General features: G+C 30.0%; 4 protein-coding genes and 1 long non-coding RNA gene across 5 annotated transcripts; 2 read left to right on the top strand and 3 right to left on the bottom strand.

Annotated features, from left to right (window-relative positions):
* Positions 1–128: 128 nt before the first annotated feature.
* Positions 129–3,506, bottom strand: LOC116772733 (translation factor GUF1 homolog, mitochondrial). The gene is made up of 11 exons (XM_032665006.2): positions 3,352–3,506; positions 3,101–3,275; positions 2,902–3,024; positions 2,293–2,806; positions 1,773–1,983; positions 1,399–1,530; positions 1,214–1,329; positions 743–975; positions 506–634; positions 357–440; positions 129–286 (listed from the first exon to the last, which is right to left on the bottom strand). Exons 1-11 carry the CDS (start codon positions 3,411–3,413, stop codon positions 161–163), a joined length of 1,905 nt encoding a protein of 634 aa, XP_032520897.2. The 5' UTR covers positions 3,414–3,506; the 3' UTR covers positions 129–160.
* On the top strand, positions 1,080–2,543 carry LOC133318870 (uncharacterized). Its single transcript, XR_009752602.1, has 2 exons — positions 1,080–1,225; positions 1,418–2,543. It is a non-coding gene; the product is annotated as an uncharacterized LOC133318870 (long non-coding RNA).
* Positions 3,507–3,675: 169 nt separating the features above from the next.
* Positions 3,676–6,800, top strand: LOC116772820 (ER lumen protein-retaining receptor). Its single transcript, XM_032665092.2, has 5 exons — positions 3,676–3,849; positions 3,940–4,199; positions 4,347–4,493; positions 4,615–4,720; positions 6,000–6,800. The coding sequence occupies exons 1-5, from the start codon at positions 3,759–3,761 to the stop codon at positions 6,032–6,034; spliced, it is 639 nt and encodes a 212-aa protein (XP_032520983.1). The 5' UTR covers positions 3,676–3,758; the 3' UTR covers positions 6,035–6,800.
* Positions 6,799–9,379, bottom strand: LOC116772808 (DNA polymerase subunit gamma-2, mitochondrial-like). The gene is made up of 6 exons (XM_032665082.2): positions 8,993–9,379; positions 8,624–8,767; positions 8,174–8,327; positions 7,993–8,105; positions 7,417–7,521; positions 6,799–6,991 (listed from the first exon to the last, which is right to left on the bottom strand). Exons 1-6 carry the CDS (start codon positions 9,377–9,379, stop codon positions 6,920–6,922), a joined length of 975 nt encoding a protein of 324 aa, XP_032520973.2. The 3' UTR covers positions 6,799–6,919.
* Positions 9,372–10,077, bottom strand: LOC116772831 (glutamyl-tRNA(Gln) amidotransferase subunit C, mitochondrial). Its single transcript, XM_032665104.2, has 2 exons — positions 9,680–10,077; positions 9,372–9,540 (listed from the first exon to the last, which is right to left on the bottom strand). The coding sequence occupies exons 1-2, from the start codon at positions 9,979–9,981 to the stop codon at positions 9,372–9,374; spliced, it is 471 nt and encodes a 156-aa protein (XP_032520995.2). The 5' UTR covers positions 9,982–10,077.
* Between the last annotated feature and the right edge of the window lie 3,962 nt (positions 10,078–14,039).

Raw genomic sequence — 14,039 nt, 5'->3', positions numbered from 1 at the left:
CGCTGTACTAATTGTTTTATTTTTAGACATGCAAGGACTTATAATCGTTTTTTTTTTAAATTAAATTAGTAATAAGTAAAATGTATTTTATTTAACGCTTCCGTATGTGCGCGTGTATGAAAAGAAACTTGTTTTAAATATTTTTTTTATTTGCATTTGACTACCTTTTTAATACATCTATAAAAGTGTTTCTTGGTATTTTTATGTTGGCAACACTTCGCATTTTCTTCTTTCCCTCAGACTGCTGTTTTAATAGCTTCTTTCTCCGTGTGACGTCGCCGCCATACTGAAAATATGGTTACAAATAAATATTGAAATCTAATATCATTTAATATTAGCTATTTAGAGAATCGTACCAGTTTAGCAGTGACGTCTTTTCTATACGCCTTTAAAGTCTCCCGCGATAAAACTTTACCCCCAACAACGGCTTGTATGGCAACCTTGAAAAAAATACGAAATAATAACACAATTCGTTACACTTCATTAAATAAAAAAGATACATTACCTGCACCATTTGACGGGGAATCATTTCTTTGAGTTTTGATGTCAATCTCCTTGCGTTGTATTCCAATCTGCTTGTATGCACTATTGTCGTTAACTCATCCACTAGTACCCCGTTTATTAAAACATCCATCTGTAATAATGTTTACAAAATTAGCAATACTACTAATTCTTTATCTGTAATATAAAGTTCGTTCCATATAATCTATAACGATTTTATAATTAGACAGAACTGATTTACCCTGACGAGAGCACTTGGATGGAAACCATGATCCTGGTAGTCGAAACTGGCAAAACCGGAAGTCAAACTTTTTAAAGTATCGTGGAAGTCAATGACGACTTCCGATAGCGGCAAAACGAATTGCATCATCGTCATCTTGTCGTCAACCGCGTTAGATGGCAGTGGGGTGCCGCGTCTGTCCACGCATAGTGTTGTAACAGCTCCTATATATTCTACAGGAGTTATAATTGTACCTGAAATTTTAATTTTTGTTATATTAATTTATTTTTCTAGGTCCACCGTTTGTTATATAGAGCTTTATAGCTGTTATCAAAATTGAGTTAATTAGGTAATTCATAGAAACCTATTATAAGGCTTATCATGTTTATATGTGGGTCATTAAAATAGAGATTTATCCTCAACAATGCGATGACTTAATTGTTGTCTCAGTGTTCATGAGAATTTATAAATCAATTATGTTATCAATCTCACCTATAACAAAAGGTTCATAATATTCCTCTATATTCTGTGGATCTGGTAGCTGTAATGGATTGGTAATCACTGCTTCCTCTCCTTTGAACTGTTTTATAGCCTTACTTCCTTTAACTCTGCAATAAGTTTAAACATCATAGATATGATATTTTTATTCTTTTTTGTAGTAAAATTTTAATGCCTACTTTATTTTATATGGCACAGATGGCGCTGTCAGTATAGCCTCCGCTTTATGTTCCTGTAGAAGCCTTTGTGTAAACACATCAAGATGCAAGAGACCGAGGAAGCCTACACGCCATCCCTGACCTAAAGCTGGGCTGTAAAAGTATTAATATTCTATAATAAAATATTTCTTATTAAGGTATCTAGGAGTAAATATTTACTTCAGGTAATGAAGTAGTACACCAATAACAAAAAAAAATTAACACCTAGTTTAAATTTTGCACAAATATTTATTAATGCAAAATTGAAACATAGTCATAAGCATAATAGAAAATATCAATTTTCAATTCAATTAGAGTTTAGACAACTTTCAAAACGAAATGACAATTCAACATACCTGGAATCCACAGTTACACTAACAGCGGAATCATTTAATGCCAGCTTCCTGATAGCGTCACTTAACTGTGTATGTTGTGACTGATCGGAAGGAAAGATTCCAGCATACACCATGTGTTTGACCACTGGCGCCGAGGCCACTTTAATGCCATCTGCTGATTCCATGGACAGTAATTCATCACCAACACATCCGCCTCCTTTTGGACCACAACCTAGAAAGGTTATAAATCAAATATATTTGCAAAAACATATTCTGTTACTTTACTACTACTTCTACAAATTGCTTCTTTTTTTCCATAGTGTTGTGTATTAGTTATACTTGCTCGGTATTGTTTAATAATATAATGTCAAGTATAATGTATATATTACGAGTTTAATATAGTTTTATTTGATAGCACACACAATATCGTCCATATTTTTAATCATTTCATACTGTTCTCATTTTAATTATTACATAATGAATTCTCATATGTATGTAATACAAATTCTTGGTATAAATTACTTGCTAAACTTCCACTTACCCACCATCACAACTTGCCCGGCTACAGCCTTTTTTATTGGTTCTTCATTAGGCCGCAATAATGCTAAGTATTTGAGGACATGCGGTTTGCTGTCAGATCTCCACCGCACAGTTTCACCCACTTCCACTGATCCTGATTCTATATAAGCCAAACACATAATCCCTCTAAATTTATCATGCCAGGTGTCTATTATTGAGGCTCTAAAAGGTTTCCTAACTTCTACTGTTGGTGGAGGTATTCTGGATATAACAGCCTCTATCAACTCTGGCACACCCCACCCCTTCTTGGCAGATATACTCAAAACTGTATCTGGTTCAATAGAGAATAATGATTTTAATTGAGCTTTAACATTTTCTGGGTTAGCTCGAGGCAAATCAACTTTATTCAATGTAGGTATTATAACTAGATTATTTCTCTTTGCTAATGAGTGTACAGCGACTGTTTGAGCTTGTATGCCCTCATTAGCATCAACTAAAAAGATTACACCCTGACATGCCTTTACACTGCGGACTACCTGAAATTATACATACTCAATGTAAAGACTACAATAATTAAATGTTTTAATATTAATAAAAAAAGTTTTTGTAATAAAAAAAATCTTTTAATTACCTCATTTGAGAAATCAACATGTCCTGGGGTGTCTATTAAATTTAAAAGATATTGTTCATTGTTATATGTGTAGTTTAGAGATGCTGTAACAGCCTTGACTGTAATACCTCTCTCTCTTTCCACCTATAAAAGTGATTTAACATAAATTAAGGAGTCTAATAAAAATAATTACAGACTTTAATTATAATTATAACTTTACCTGTAGTTTATCTAACACCTGTTTATTTTCATTTCCCGGTTTTATTACTCCTGTTATTTCAAGTAATCGATCTGCTAAAGTACTTTTCCCATGATCAACGTGTGCTACTATACTAAAATTTCTTATTTTACTGGCGTCTATTATCTTTGTATCATTATGAGAACTGTACGAACGTCTAAATATAATAAACAAAATTTAATAATATAATCAATCGAATTAGAACTTAGTTTCGGTTAGGTTAGTTTCCTCACCTCGGTAAATTTCTTAGATTGGAAATATATAGATTTTTCATTTCTTTTATTATTCTCACCATTATAACATAACTTTCATTTACGATATAATTGAATTATGTTATATAACTTCAAATTAAAGTCGTCAATAAACTAAATAACTAACTTCTCATATTTTAAATAATAAATGAATAGTGATTGTCAAAATCAGCTGGTAAGATCAGATTCTCTTCCATGCATATTCTGTTCGCTAAAAAGTTTTTTTATAAATTTTCAAGTGTGGATATCCAAACAAAATATTTTTTCGATGAAAACACCTGAAATATTTGTCAGGCTGTCAGTCAGCCACGTCATTTTAGCTTGAATGAGAAGATTGTTAAGTGTTAGTTTACGCGGCGCATAATTTAGGCTTTTCCAAAACATAAATCATGAATATTTTCCGTTTACTTGCGGACTTGTCCCATCTGTTAGCTATAATCATATTATTACTAAAAATATGGAAAACAAGATCATGTGCAGGTAAACCATTAATTTAAGACCGGCATGTTCTTATTATTTTCAGATACGCCACTTCATGTTTGAAGACTGTAACATTTATATCTATTTCAGGTATATCGGGCAAATCGCAAATACTATTTTCCATAGTTTACACTGCCCGATACTTGGATTTACTTACGACATACGTGTCGGCATACAATACTGTAATGAAAATAGTTTTCATCGCGGCATCATACGCCACAGTTTATCTCATGTATGTTAAATTCAAAGCCACGTACGATCACAACCACGATACATTCAGGATTGAATTCTTGCTGATTCCCTCTTTGATTCTCGCTTTACTGATTAACCGCGAGTTTACTGTGATGGAGGTTAGCTAAGTTCATTGTTCTAATTTTTATATTATCTTTAAGTCATAACAATCTTCACCAATTTAAATGCAATAATAATAAATTTTTATGTGATTATCATCACAATGGCTTCTAACTAAATAATGATAACTATTACATTATTTCTAGGTTTTGTGGACATTTTCGATTTATTTGGAGGCTGTTGCAATTTTGCCGCAATTGTTTTTGGTATCAAAAACTGGTGAGGCTGAGAGTATTACCTCTCACTACTTGTTCGCTCTAGGTTCCTACAGGGGTCTTTATCTTTTGAACTGGGTAAGCATATTTTTTATAATAAAATGCTTCTTATCTATTTTTACATTTGAAATATCCGAATGATATGTAAATGTGCTTATAATTTATTAAGATGGTTCAATAAATATGAGTGCTGTTTCAGATATATCGTTACATCTTCGAAGACCATTATGAGCTGATCGCTATAGTAGCTGGTGTCATTCAAACAGTTTTGTACTGTGATTTCTTCTATCTCTACATAACTAAAGGTAAATTATATGTATTATTATAAAAACAGTGTGTTACCATCTAAAGCAACAAATTAATTTCACATACATTAAATATATGTGATGTTTCTTGGAAGTTATACTGATTACTAAAAATTTTTGATAAGACCTTGTGATAATAATAAAAAATTATTTCATACAATGTCAAAAAAGTTATAAAGCAAAATTTCTTCTCATTGAAATCGGAGTAAGATTTTTATTAAAGTATCGAACAAATGCTATATTAACCAACATAAATTATAATTTTTAATTCTATCAAGAATTTTGAATAGGTATTGTTATGAGCATAACGTTGATAGATATTATAAATAATTTATAAACTGCATTAAATTAATGATGATACTCATTACCTCGTTAACCAGAATGAGTTTTGGCCATTCCGTAAACCAGTCTTATTAGATTTCTTACCATAAACATAGCTACTGTAACTAATTAGTGTTTATAATGTTAAACAGCCCATCCTGTGTATAAAATTCGGATGGTCGACAAAATAGCTTCATTTTAACTTGAATCGTAAAAGAAATATATTCTTAATTTAAGTCTTATCTATTCGTTTAAACTATGCTGAATTGTGGCTTTGTAAAATTGTCTGATATCTCATAGTATAAGTTGTATATTATGTATTTTTTTAAAATGTAAATTTATATGAGGGAAGGATTAAATATATTTTGTATCAAAGTGAAAATTGGGTAAAAAAATTGTAATTAGATGTACTATGGCACTTATATAATTATCTAGTATGTTTATCACTTAACCATTGTCAGAGGATCGGGTTGGTTACGAACCAGATTGCAAAGGCAGTATCACTTGGTAATGGTAGTCATTTTGTCACTAGTACTATCATTATATGGCTGTAATATATGTATATCATTTATCTTTAGCAGTCGCACCTTAAGCAAAAAGGTGTGACTTATATTTCACTTGTTAAAAATTTATTCAATTTGCAAATCTTATTATAAGATTTTCAGTATTTGATTTATTTAATTTTTGACAGGATTTAAAACTTTTCCATATAACATCTGTATCCGTACTTTGCATGCGTCACTGTATCCAAATATTTGACACTTTTATGAGTTATTTGAAAAATGAATGTCCTAAGACTATAATTTGTCCAACAAATAAAAATGTTGACATTGGCAAAACATTCCACAATTCCAGTGCGAATGAAGCCTTAGCATAAAAAAAAATATGGATGATTGCCATTTAAATAGTTGTAATGGAGGATTGATTGTTTGTACATAATATTGTTTTTTTTTTTCAGTTCTCAAAGGGAAGAAGCTTCAGTTGCCAGCTTAAATAATTTGGGTGCAATACTGACATAAGTGTCTACATTTTTATATAAGTCAACAATATTACCTAAGATCTAGACATTAAAGTGCCGTATTTGGCGGTGTGAATTAATTTCTTAACTATCATTCTAATAAATTAATCTGTACTTCTTAATCTTTTGATTTATTAGGAGACGTCAATAATTGACATATGGCTTTTGAATTTGTATGAAGGCATTAATGTTCAAGGTAAGTTTTATACTGAAACCAATTTAGTATTACTTCATCGAGTATATTTAATGTAGCCACCGTTTTGTAACTACTATACTTCACCATAGCGACTGTGTGACACAATAAAATTACATTTAGAAATATGTCTATATAGCAATTTTTTTTTATGGCAGTAACTTATACATTTGTATGGATGTATAGACAGCATGCATTGTGTATTTGTAGATAATGTACTACAATAATTCCCTGATGGTAATTTAGAATATTTATGGTAATATTAATTTTTAAAAACGGTAAAAAAAATAAAACAAAATGCAATTGGTTAACTTGTAAATGTCAAACGAATAAAATTATTCATAATAGGAATGGATGTAATTTAGATCAAACATTATCGAATAGCCTTTAAGAATTTAATGTTATTTGCATTAAGAATTAAATTTTCAAGTGAACATGTGTTTTTATCAGCAAGTATCACTGGAGTGACATTCGGTGACGTAATCTACCGTTACGCACATTATACCTAGTGTAGTTTTCTTGGACATTAATAAAGTTGGTCAAAGATATTTTTATTTCTTCATATTTATTTTCTAACTATAATTAAATAACATCAACAATGCAAACATATAATTCTACCTTAAATATTTTGACAAAACAAAAAATATTGTTGCTCAATTATAACCGTCTATTTCGTCTTTGTTTGTTTCCCACATAATAGAGCTGCGTATGAATCAAAATCATAAATATGTACTTGCTCCTGAAACAGAAAATGAATTAACAAATAGTATAAAACATAAGGAAATTGAAATTATTAAGCCACAAAACGCTTTGATTTCCAGACACAATATTCATATTAACGTGTTTGTCGTGATTATAATAATATTTACGGCTTCATAACAAGTCATTCAACTCTAAGCGATTTTCCAAAAATGATTAATATCTATGAGTTTTTAATTCCATATTATGCATGAAGATTTAGTATGGTATCATTAAATCTATCTAGAGTCTAGACCTTTACAACTCTGACAAGTATTTGAAAATGGAATGCAAACCATTGCTTATGTTATAATATTTAAAAAAAAAATCCTTGCTTCAAATGAACAATGACAAAAAGATTTTCTATTTTTAATTGTAATTAGTATATCACTGGATGATAACAATATTTTCAATAATCCTTCGTACCCTCAACATGGTGCTGCTGTTCAACAAGTGGAATATTCCATCAACTAAAGTGTTGTCGTTTAAGATGGCTGTGTACGTTACGCCCATTTCCAAATTCTCCCTTACCTGTATTATACGTGTAATATTTAATGGAAATCATGAAAAAGTTACAGTTATAGTATGTAGGGTGAAATGATATACATTTGCAATTAGTAAACTAGACTAAAATATTTGATTATTAATTTCTGAATATCACGGATATTAAATACATTTTATCATAGAAAATAATTCACGTTTGTATATCGGATATTTTTTGCAGACATTCAAGCTGGATCTAAAATGGCTTGAAGTTATATAGAGAATCATAAATCAAAAACTTTTTAAATATCAAGAAAGTCAAAGGCAATTTAATTGTTACAATTATCGTGATTGTATGATATCTGTACACAGAGTTACGAATTTCAATGAACAACACTATGTACTTCATTATATTATATAAGTAACCATTAATTTCGTTACTACATGGACAATACAACGTAAATCACAATGAAGCTGACACATGAGTAATAAGTATTAATTTGTGTACGAAACACATACCTGACTTTGCAATGATAGAGTGAAATCTGGTAGCCATGCCGATATGTCCCTTGAACTTAGTTTGTTATGAAGGAGGTTGGATAGGTCTTTCAATGTAGGAGTATTTTTTGGATCTGTCAAATAAATCTACTTATAAATCCTTTAAATTCGTCAAATGTACATATTTTATTTTAATTCATACCTTGATTGTCCAATGCAAAAGATATTTTGTACGGTGCCATACTGTTGTGCAGTTTCAAATAATACGTTGCGTTTGTGAGACCATCCATCAATAATGTTATCAATGCCATTTCCAATCCCATTGCACATACGAGAAGACATGATCTATTGGAATTCTACGAGAAATAGAAATATACATTCAATTTTGGTAACATACATACACTATTCAATGAAAAAATCAACAGAATTAGAAATAAGCTATGAAATGAAGTAGAATTTCAATATGCAATAGATTTGCATATTGAAAAATCTCGAAAAAAATAAACAAAAATTTAATTATCCAGTCCCCTGGTGTATTAAATGACATTGTTATAGCTTTAGCAACACTATTAAACATTAAAAAGTTACTCTTTCTAAAATTTATACACAAACAAATAGTCAAATATATATGAAAGGATAAAAAATGTCTCACATTTGTTACTTCTACATTATTCTGTACATGTATAGTTTCTACAACATGTGACCCCCAATTAAAATTTGCAGTGATGTTAACATCTGATCTCTCATCTCCGTTTTTCATATCGCTGATTGTAAACAAGCTTGGTGTGGTTGTAATCTATGGAAATAAAGGAAATATTATTAGTACTGTCAATTTATATATTTATATATATTCTCTTTCAAATGAACTATCTTGTCTTAATAGGTAATAAATTAACAAGAGATGTCTGTAACAAAATTGGTCTTTAATAACATCAAGTTTTAAAAGCAATAATACTGAAGATATATTTTCTATTTAATAACTACTTTGAATTATTTGACAGAAAATAATTTTAATACTCACTGAACTCCACCAATACTTCCTATATCTTTGCCATTGTATGAAATACTGCATCAGATCTTCATGGGGAAAGATGATGTTGAATTTACATTTAACATTCTCTAATAGTTTGTACTCAGCGCCATCATTTTGAAGGGTAATCTCATCTAATTTTGGGATTATTGGTTCTATGTATCCCATATGTTTTTCTTTATTTTTTTGTGAAGCATCTTTGCCAATATATACTGGGAATGTTTGATTTGTTTTCGAATTGATGGACGTTAACCAGCTAAGATAAATATTTTCCGACAATATTTTACTAGGTTTGTTTAATACTAATATTGTTTTGTCATTGAAAGTCTTGATATTGAAGTATTTATTTAAGGAGAAAAGCTTTTTGATGTCATTCATTCTTTTTAACTTTTGTATTCTCTAGTTCACTTTGAACCTCATGAAGTGGTATGTTCCCTGGTGGTGCTACAAAATAATCATCTTCGGTCACAGATGAATTTTTAAGTATGTCTGCTTGACAGTTGCCTTGAGTAATCTCATCGCTACGTAAGCTTAAATTCCTGTAAAATATTAATCAAGTGCTAACAAGAACAGAGCAAAACATATTTTTTATCTCTTTATAAATAAGTTATTTAATTTGACTTAAAAACATATTTCAAATTACATATAACCAACTTTGAAAGACTGAAAAATACGTACTCTTTTTCTAAGACTGTATAGAGAGGTTCAACATTTGTTGTGTCTATATGAAGAATTTTATCTGCAAATGCAATTGAATCTTCTAAAATCTTGACACCTTCTTCCGTATCACATTTTACTAAGGAAAGTCTTTCTAACAGTGCAATAGTGTTGGTATCAACTTTACTAATATTCGTTTGATTTCTTTCTAATGTAGGTACAGGGGTTAAAGGTATTTTGCTTGTGAGTCTTCGTATGGATACAATGTATTTGTTTTTTTGAAATAAATTAATAGCAAACCGGTATTGCATTTGCATAGTCATCGGTACAAAAAACAGAATTATTCACTTTAGCTTCTGTTCAATAACAACATTTAACTAACCTAAACTCAAACATTTATTTTAAGTTGACATATATTTCGTCGATTTAAATTTTAATTAAGGGGTATCCATATGGATTGAAAAAAATTATGTTCGTTAAAATCTACAATATAAAATTTGTATATTTCCGGTTTTTTTTAAATATTTTTTTTAGAATATAAAGAGTACAAAAAAAACTTCTGTTTCGTTTTAATATTGAATATTAAGATTCTAAACTATCTATACATGATTTGAAGTTGGTTGACAACTGACATTACGTAAATTTGACATAAGTGAGAAACTAAATTTTTTGGTTACAAAATTGTATTTAAATTGTATTTTTAAGACATTATACTAAATATTTATCAGGTAGGTAATATGTATATTACGCAAGTATTGGAATTCTCAACGAACTATTGTTGTGATCTTAATTCAACGAGCATGTTAAGGGTTTGATATCGTGTTCATTGCTCACTACGTCTATTATTTTCTTTAATTTATTTTAGGAACAACGCTGTAAATTTATTTATTTTTTGTTTTAGGAATAATGAAAAAATATGCGCGTAACCTAATATACGACAAACTACACAGAGGTGCAGTGCTGTGCTGTGTTGGCTTAACTTTATATGGATCACTTATACTTGGTGAACATGTATACACTTACTTCACAGTGGTCCGTCCTCGGATACAAGCGAATAAAGCAGCCGCTGAAAGGGAATTGCTAGCTGAGGGTGCTCCGGAATGAGTTATTTTAAAGTCTTGCTAGGTTAAGGGATGTATTTAATTAGTTTTATGTGAATAAAATATGTTTTGAGTTTATATTGGCGTTTATAATTTTGGTGGTCAATAATATTTGTCTCTCGTACTACTTTAGTTTATTTGTATCTTATACACTACTTGGCTTTCAATCTATAAGTACATGTTGGTTATTTCAAACATCAGGTGTAGTTTTGTAGGTCTCTATGTAAAGTAACTATATTGATAATAGCTGTGTTCCATCAAATCCTTTTTCTTTAAAGCATATATAAATATATAGATGCTTTAAGCACCTTAAATAATAGATCCTTAGCTTTTAATAATATTTAACTGAATTATCAATCTGCTTTGACAATAACATTTTAAAAGTGTTTCTCAAAAGTCTTGCTTGTTTTGTTTTTTGTAAAATGCCCAAAAAATAGTATTATATTAAGTATGTGAGTGATTTAAATGAATTTATTCTCTCAAACTTTGTCAACCTATTGTAATAATTTTAGTTTCACAGCTAAAAAATTTTTTGACTTTGTGGAGAATTTTATTTGTAACAGATGTCTAGTGGTTTTGTAAAACCTGTACTTTGTCACATTTACCATAAAACCTATTTAAAGTCTTATTTATAGATAGCAGTTATACGAGAGAGTTGTACTGCTACAAGTTTGATTTAACTTTACACTTACCTCTTCAAGATTCTTAAGGTATATAGTTGTGTCATCAAAAACATACCAATGCCAAAAAAAAAATCATTTCAATGGTGTAATTCTATTGTAATGGTTTCAGCGGTTATACTGACATTCAACTATGCGTGAGTCTCAGGCCAGAAAGCTTCAAACATTTTTACTTCATTAAAAATATATTCCAGAAGTATATTCGTCATGCCTTTTTTTAATGAGAACTTCAACAACCATGCTGGCTTTTAAAACTAATAAATACATTTAATGTACCTACCGTGAGTTGTGACCACGACGCTAATACACGTCGTTAAAAATATGTTTTGACAAAAATGTAGATAGGAGGTTTGTTTTGGTTGTCAGTAATATTAAAATTCCTTTAGCAGAGTTTTCACCCACATAAGCTTGGTGGTTGGAAAAATCCATTGCCATCTAGTAGCGTGATTCATCAGTAGCATCGTTTATCTAGGGTTTGTAAGTTTATGCGAACCACGGTTGTTTACAACTGTCCTTACATGAGCAACCTGCACTACTTTTATATAGTCAGTCAGTTAATCAGTGTCAGTAGTGTAGACCTTCTAAGCGGGATTCTGGGCGCAGAGAAATTAGTTGCTGTCAGAAATTATGTTTATCGTGTTATCCTCCTTGTATCCTCTGATTTAAGGAGTTTTGTCTAGAAAAAATAAGTTAAAAATTTAAATGTGCAATGCCTTAAGGTATCCCTATGGTAATATATGTTCATATGTCTATCGGGTCGTTGTGTAACAGTGATAAATTTAAGCTTAAAAATATCGCAGGCTTAACGTGTTACTGGCCTTGCTGAAGCGTTTAGTAGTCTCACGGGATCTATTCTGCATGGGCAAAAAAACATTATTTATGAACATTGAGAAAATAATAAAAATGCTAATGATATATGAAGTTTATACCATTATGCTCATACGATTATTGTGTTAGCATTCACCTACCCTCCCTTGCTCTTTCCTGAAACAACTTGTAGGTAAGTTATTTACTAAATACTTTATAGTTAAGTATATTATGTTTTTAATCCTAATGTATTTACAATGTACATTATCAAGTACCATTTTTGTTTATCTATTATCTATCTAAGGGCAAAGGGCACGGGCAATGCAAACCAGTTATGTATGCTAATATATATTCTCACTCTTACATGTAAATTATCCTTTGACAATTTTGGTTCAGTGGTTTAAATAAATATTGTGGTCAGTTTAAAAAGTGCGTCTAATGTCGTCTAAATTATTACGTATTGTATACTCTAATCTGTAGATTATAATTGTTTTTTTTTAGGATTTCTTCATAGAGTTTTTATTATTATAACAGTTTCCGAAAATTTTACGTTAAATCTTTACAACTCGAAAAAAGGTTCGACTGCAACGAATATTTGTAGTCACAACACACTCTCTTAAATTAACTCTAGGAATTAATCATCAATAAAATAAAGTTTGTTTAAATATTTAAATCTATAATGTTACAACAATATCTGATCAAAGTAAGTAACAGTGACGAACTAAATAGATATCTTGACAATAATATCTAATAATTATTCAGAAGTTTCTATTATGTATGTATTTCAGTTATTTATATAGGTACATATTACAAAAAGGTGAAGTTAAATGATTTTCGAAAGTTACAACTCAGCAACAGTTTGCTTATAAACTGCCGCTCGAGGCTGGTGAAACTTTTACACAAAGCCAATGCAACTGTTTGCGTTTCTATATATTTTTTTATTTCTGTCTGTCTGCTGTAAGTGTCGTCTCACGTCTGCCAATGCACACCAAAATCCCGTGAATTGTCATTTGTCGTTAGTCTGTTAGAAACGGAGCGTAATGAATAGGCATTGTTTATTTTAACGAAACTGATTGTACCTATGTACCTATTAAATAGCAAAAATTTGAGTTACTGAATATTAACCACTACCTCTACACTATTTACCTAATAGAATCGTAATTGACTTGAGATACATTATGCATTTTTTTTTTGTAAACAAGTAATCGTAGGAGAAGGAAATCGAAACAAGAAAAATATGGTATTCGTATTAAATTTGTTCATTAATATAATCATGCAGGTATTTGTTACGTTGATATAAGTTTAGACGATTAAAATTGTATAAATCAAATATTTAACTTTTTATTTAGGTTCCTGAATCATTTCTAAGTTGTATTTTTGTTTACATTTTTCAAAACAAATATTAAAATTGAACTTTTCGCAGCAAAATTTCCTTTAGAATAGATTTTGATTATAAAAAGGCTCTGACGAAAAAATGCGACCACGAATATTCGGTATGCAAATTTGTAGGCCATTCATAATTTTCGTTTATTTGGGAATAGTGAAGCGAAAGTCGGATTTTCATTTAATTTTGTTATAAAAATTGTTGTCTTCAATTTTATAAACTTTAGAAAGATGATTGACAGCTGGGTTTTTACTAATTATTTTATGATGCCAATATACGCATCATAACAAAAGTCATAGATTATATTAATTTTGACAGCAAAACAAATTCCGTTTCATTTCGCCATTTTAATTTTCGTATACCTTATAAAATAAGGGAAATCGAGAATAAAAAATTTTATCCCTAAAAAT

This window comes from Danaus plexippus, chromosome 8 (assembly GCF_018135715.1).
Source record: "Danaus plexippus chromosome 8, MEX_DaPlex, whole genome shotgun sequence".
NCBI classification, from domain to species: Eukaryota; Metazoa; Arthropoda; class Insecta; order Lepidoptera; family Nymphalidae; genus Danaus; species Danaus plexippus.
This window is presented reverse-complemented; position numbering and strand designations above follow the sequence as displayed.

What these genes read in the sequence shown, in the direction of transcription:
- LOC116772733 (XM_032665006.2), bottom strand. Translation starts at nt 3,413, where the DNA reads ATGGTGAGAATAATAAAAGAAATGAAAAATCTATATATTTCCAATCTA. An exon ending in CGGGCAAGTTGTGATGGTGG is followed by an intron (nt 1,984 to 2,292) that starts GTAAGTGGAAGT and finishes TAACCTTTCTAG; the next exon opens with GTTGTGGTCCAAAAGGAGGC. An exon ending in ATCCAAGTGCTCTCGTCAGG is followed by an intron (nt 635 to 742) that starts GTAAATCAGTTC and finishes ACATTATTACAG; the next exon opens with ATGGATGTTTTAATAAACGG.
- LOC116772820 (XM_032665092.2), top strand. Translation starts at nt 3,759, where the DNA reads ATGAATATTTTCCGTTTACTTGCGGACTTGTCCCATCTGTTAGCTATA. An exon ending in GCGAGTTTACTGTGATGGAG is followed by an intron (nt 4,200 to 4,346) that starts GTTAGCTAAGTT and finishes CATTATTTCTAG; the next exon opens with GTTTTGTGGACATTTTCGAT. An exon ending in GTCTTTATCTTTTGAACTGG is followed by an intron (nt 4,494 to 4,614) that starts GTAAGCATATTT and finishes GTGCTGTTTCAG; the next exon opens with ATATATCGTTACATCTTCGA.
- LOC116772808 (XM_032665082.2), bottom strand. Translation starts at nt 9,379, where the DNA reads ATGAATGACATCAAAAAGCTTTTCTCCTTAAATAAATACTTCAATATC. An exon ending in ATAATGTAGAAGTAACAAAT is followed by an intron (nt 8,328 to 8,623) that starts GTGAGACATTTT and finishes TATTTCTCGTAG; the next exon opens with AATTCCAATAGATCATGTCT. An exon ending in ACAGCAGCACCATGTTGAGG is followed by an intron (nt 6,992 to 7,416) that starts GTACGAAGGATT and finishes TTTCTGTTTCAG; the next exon opens with GAGCAAGTACATATTTATGA.
- LOC116772831 (XM_032665104.2), bottom strand. Translation starts at nt 9,981, where the DNA reads ATGACTATGCAAATGCAATACCGGTTTGCTATTAATTTATTTCAAAAA. An exon ending in TATACAGTCTTAGAAAAAGA is followed by an intron (nt 9,541 to 9,679) that starts GTACGTATTTTT and finishes AATATTTTACAG; the next exon opens with GAATTTAAGCTTACGTAGCG.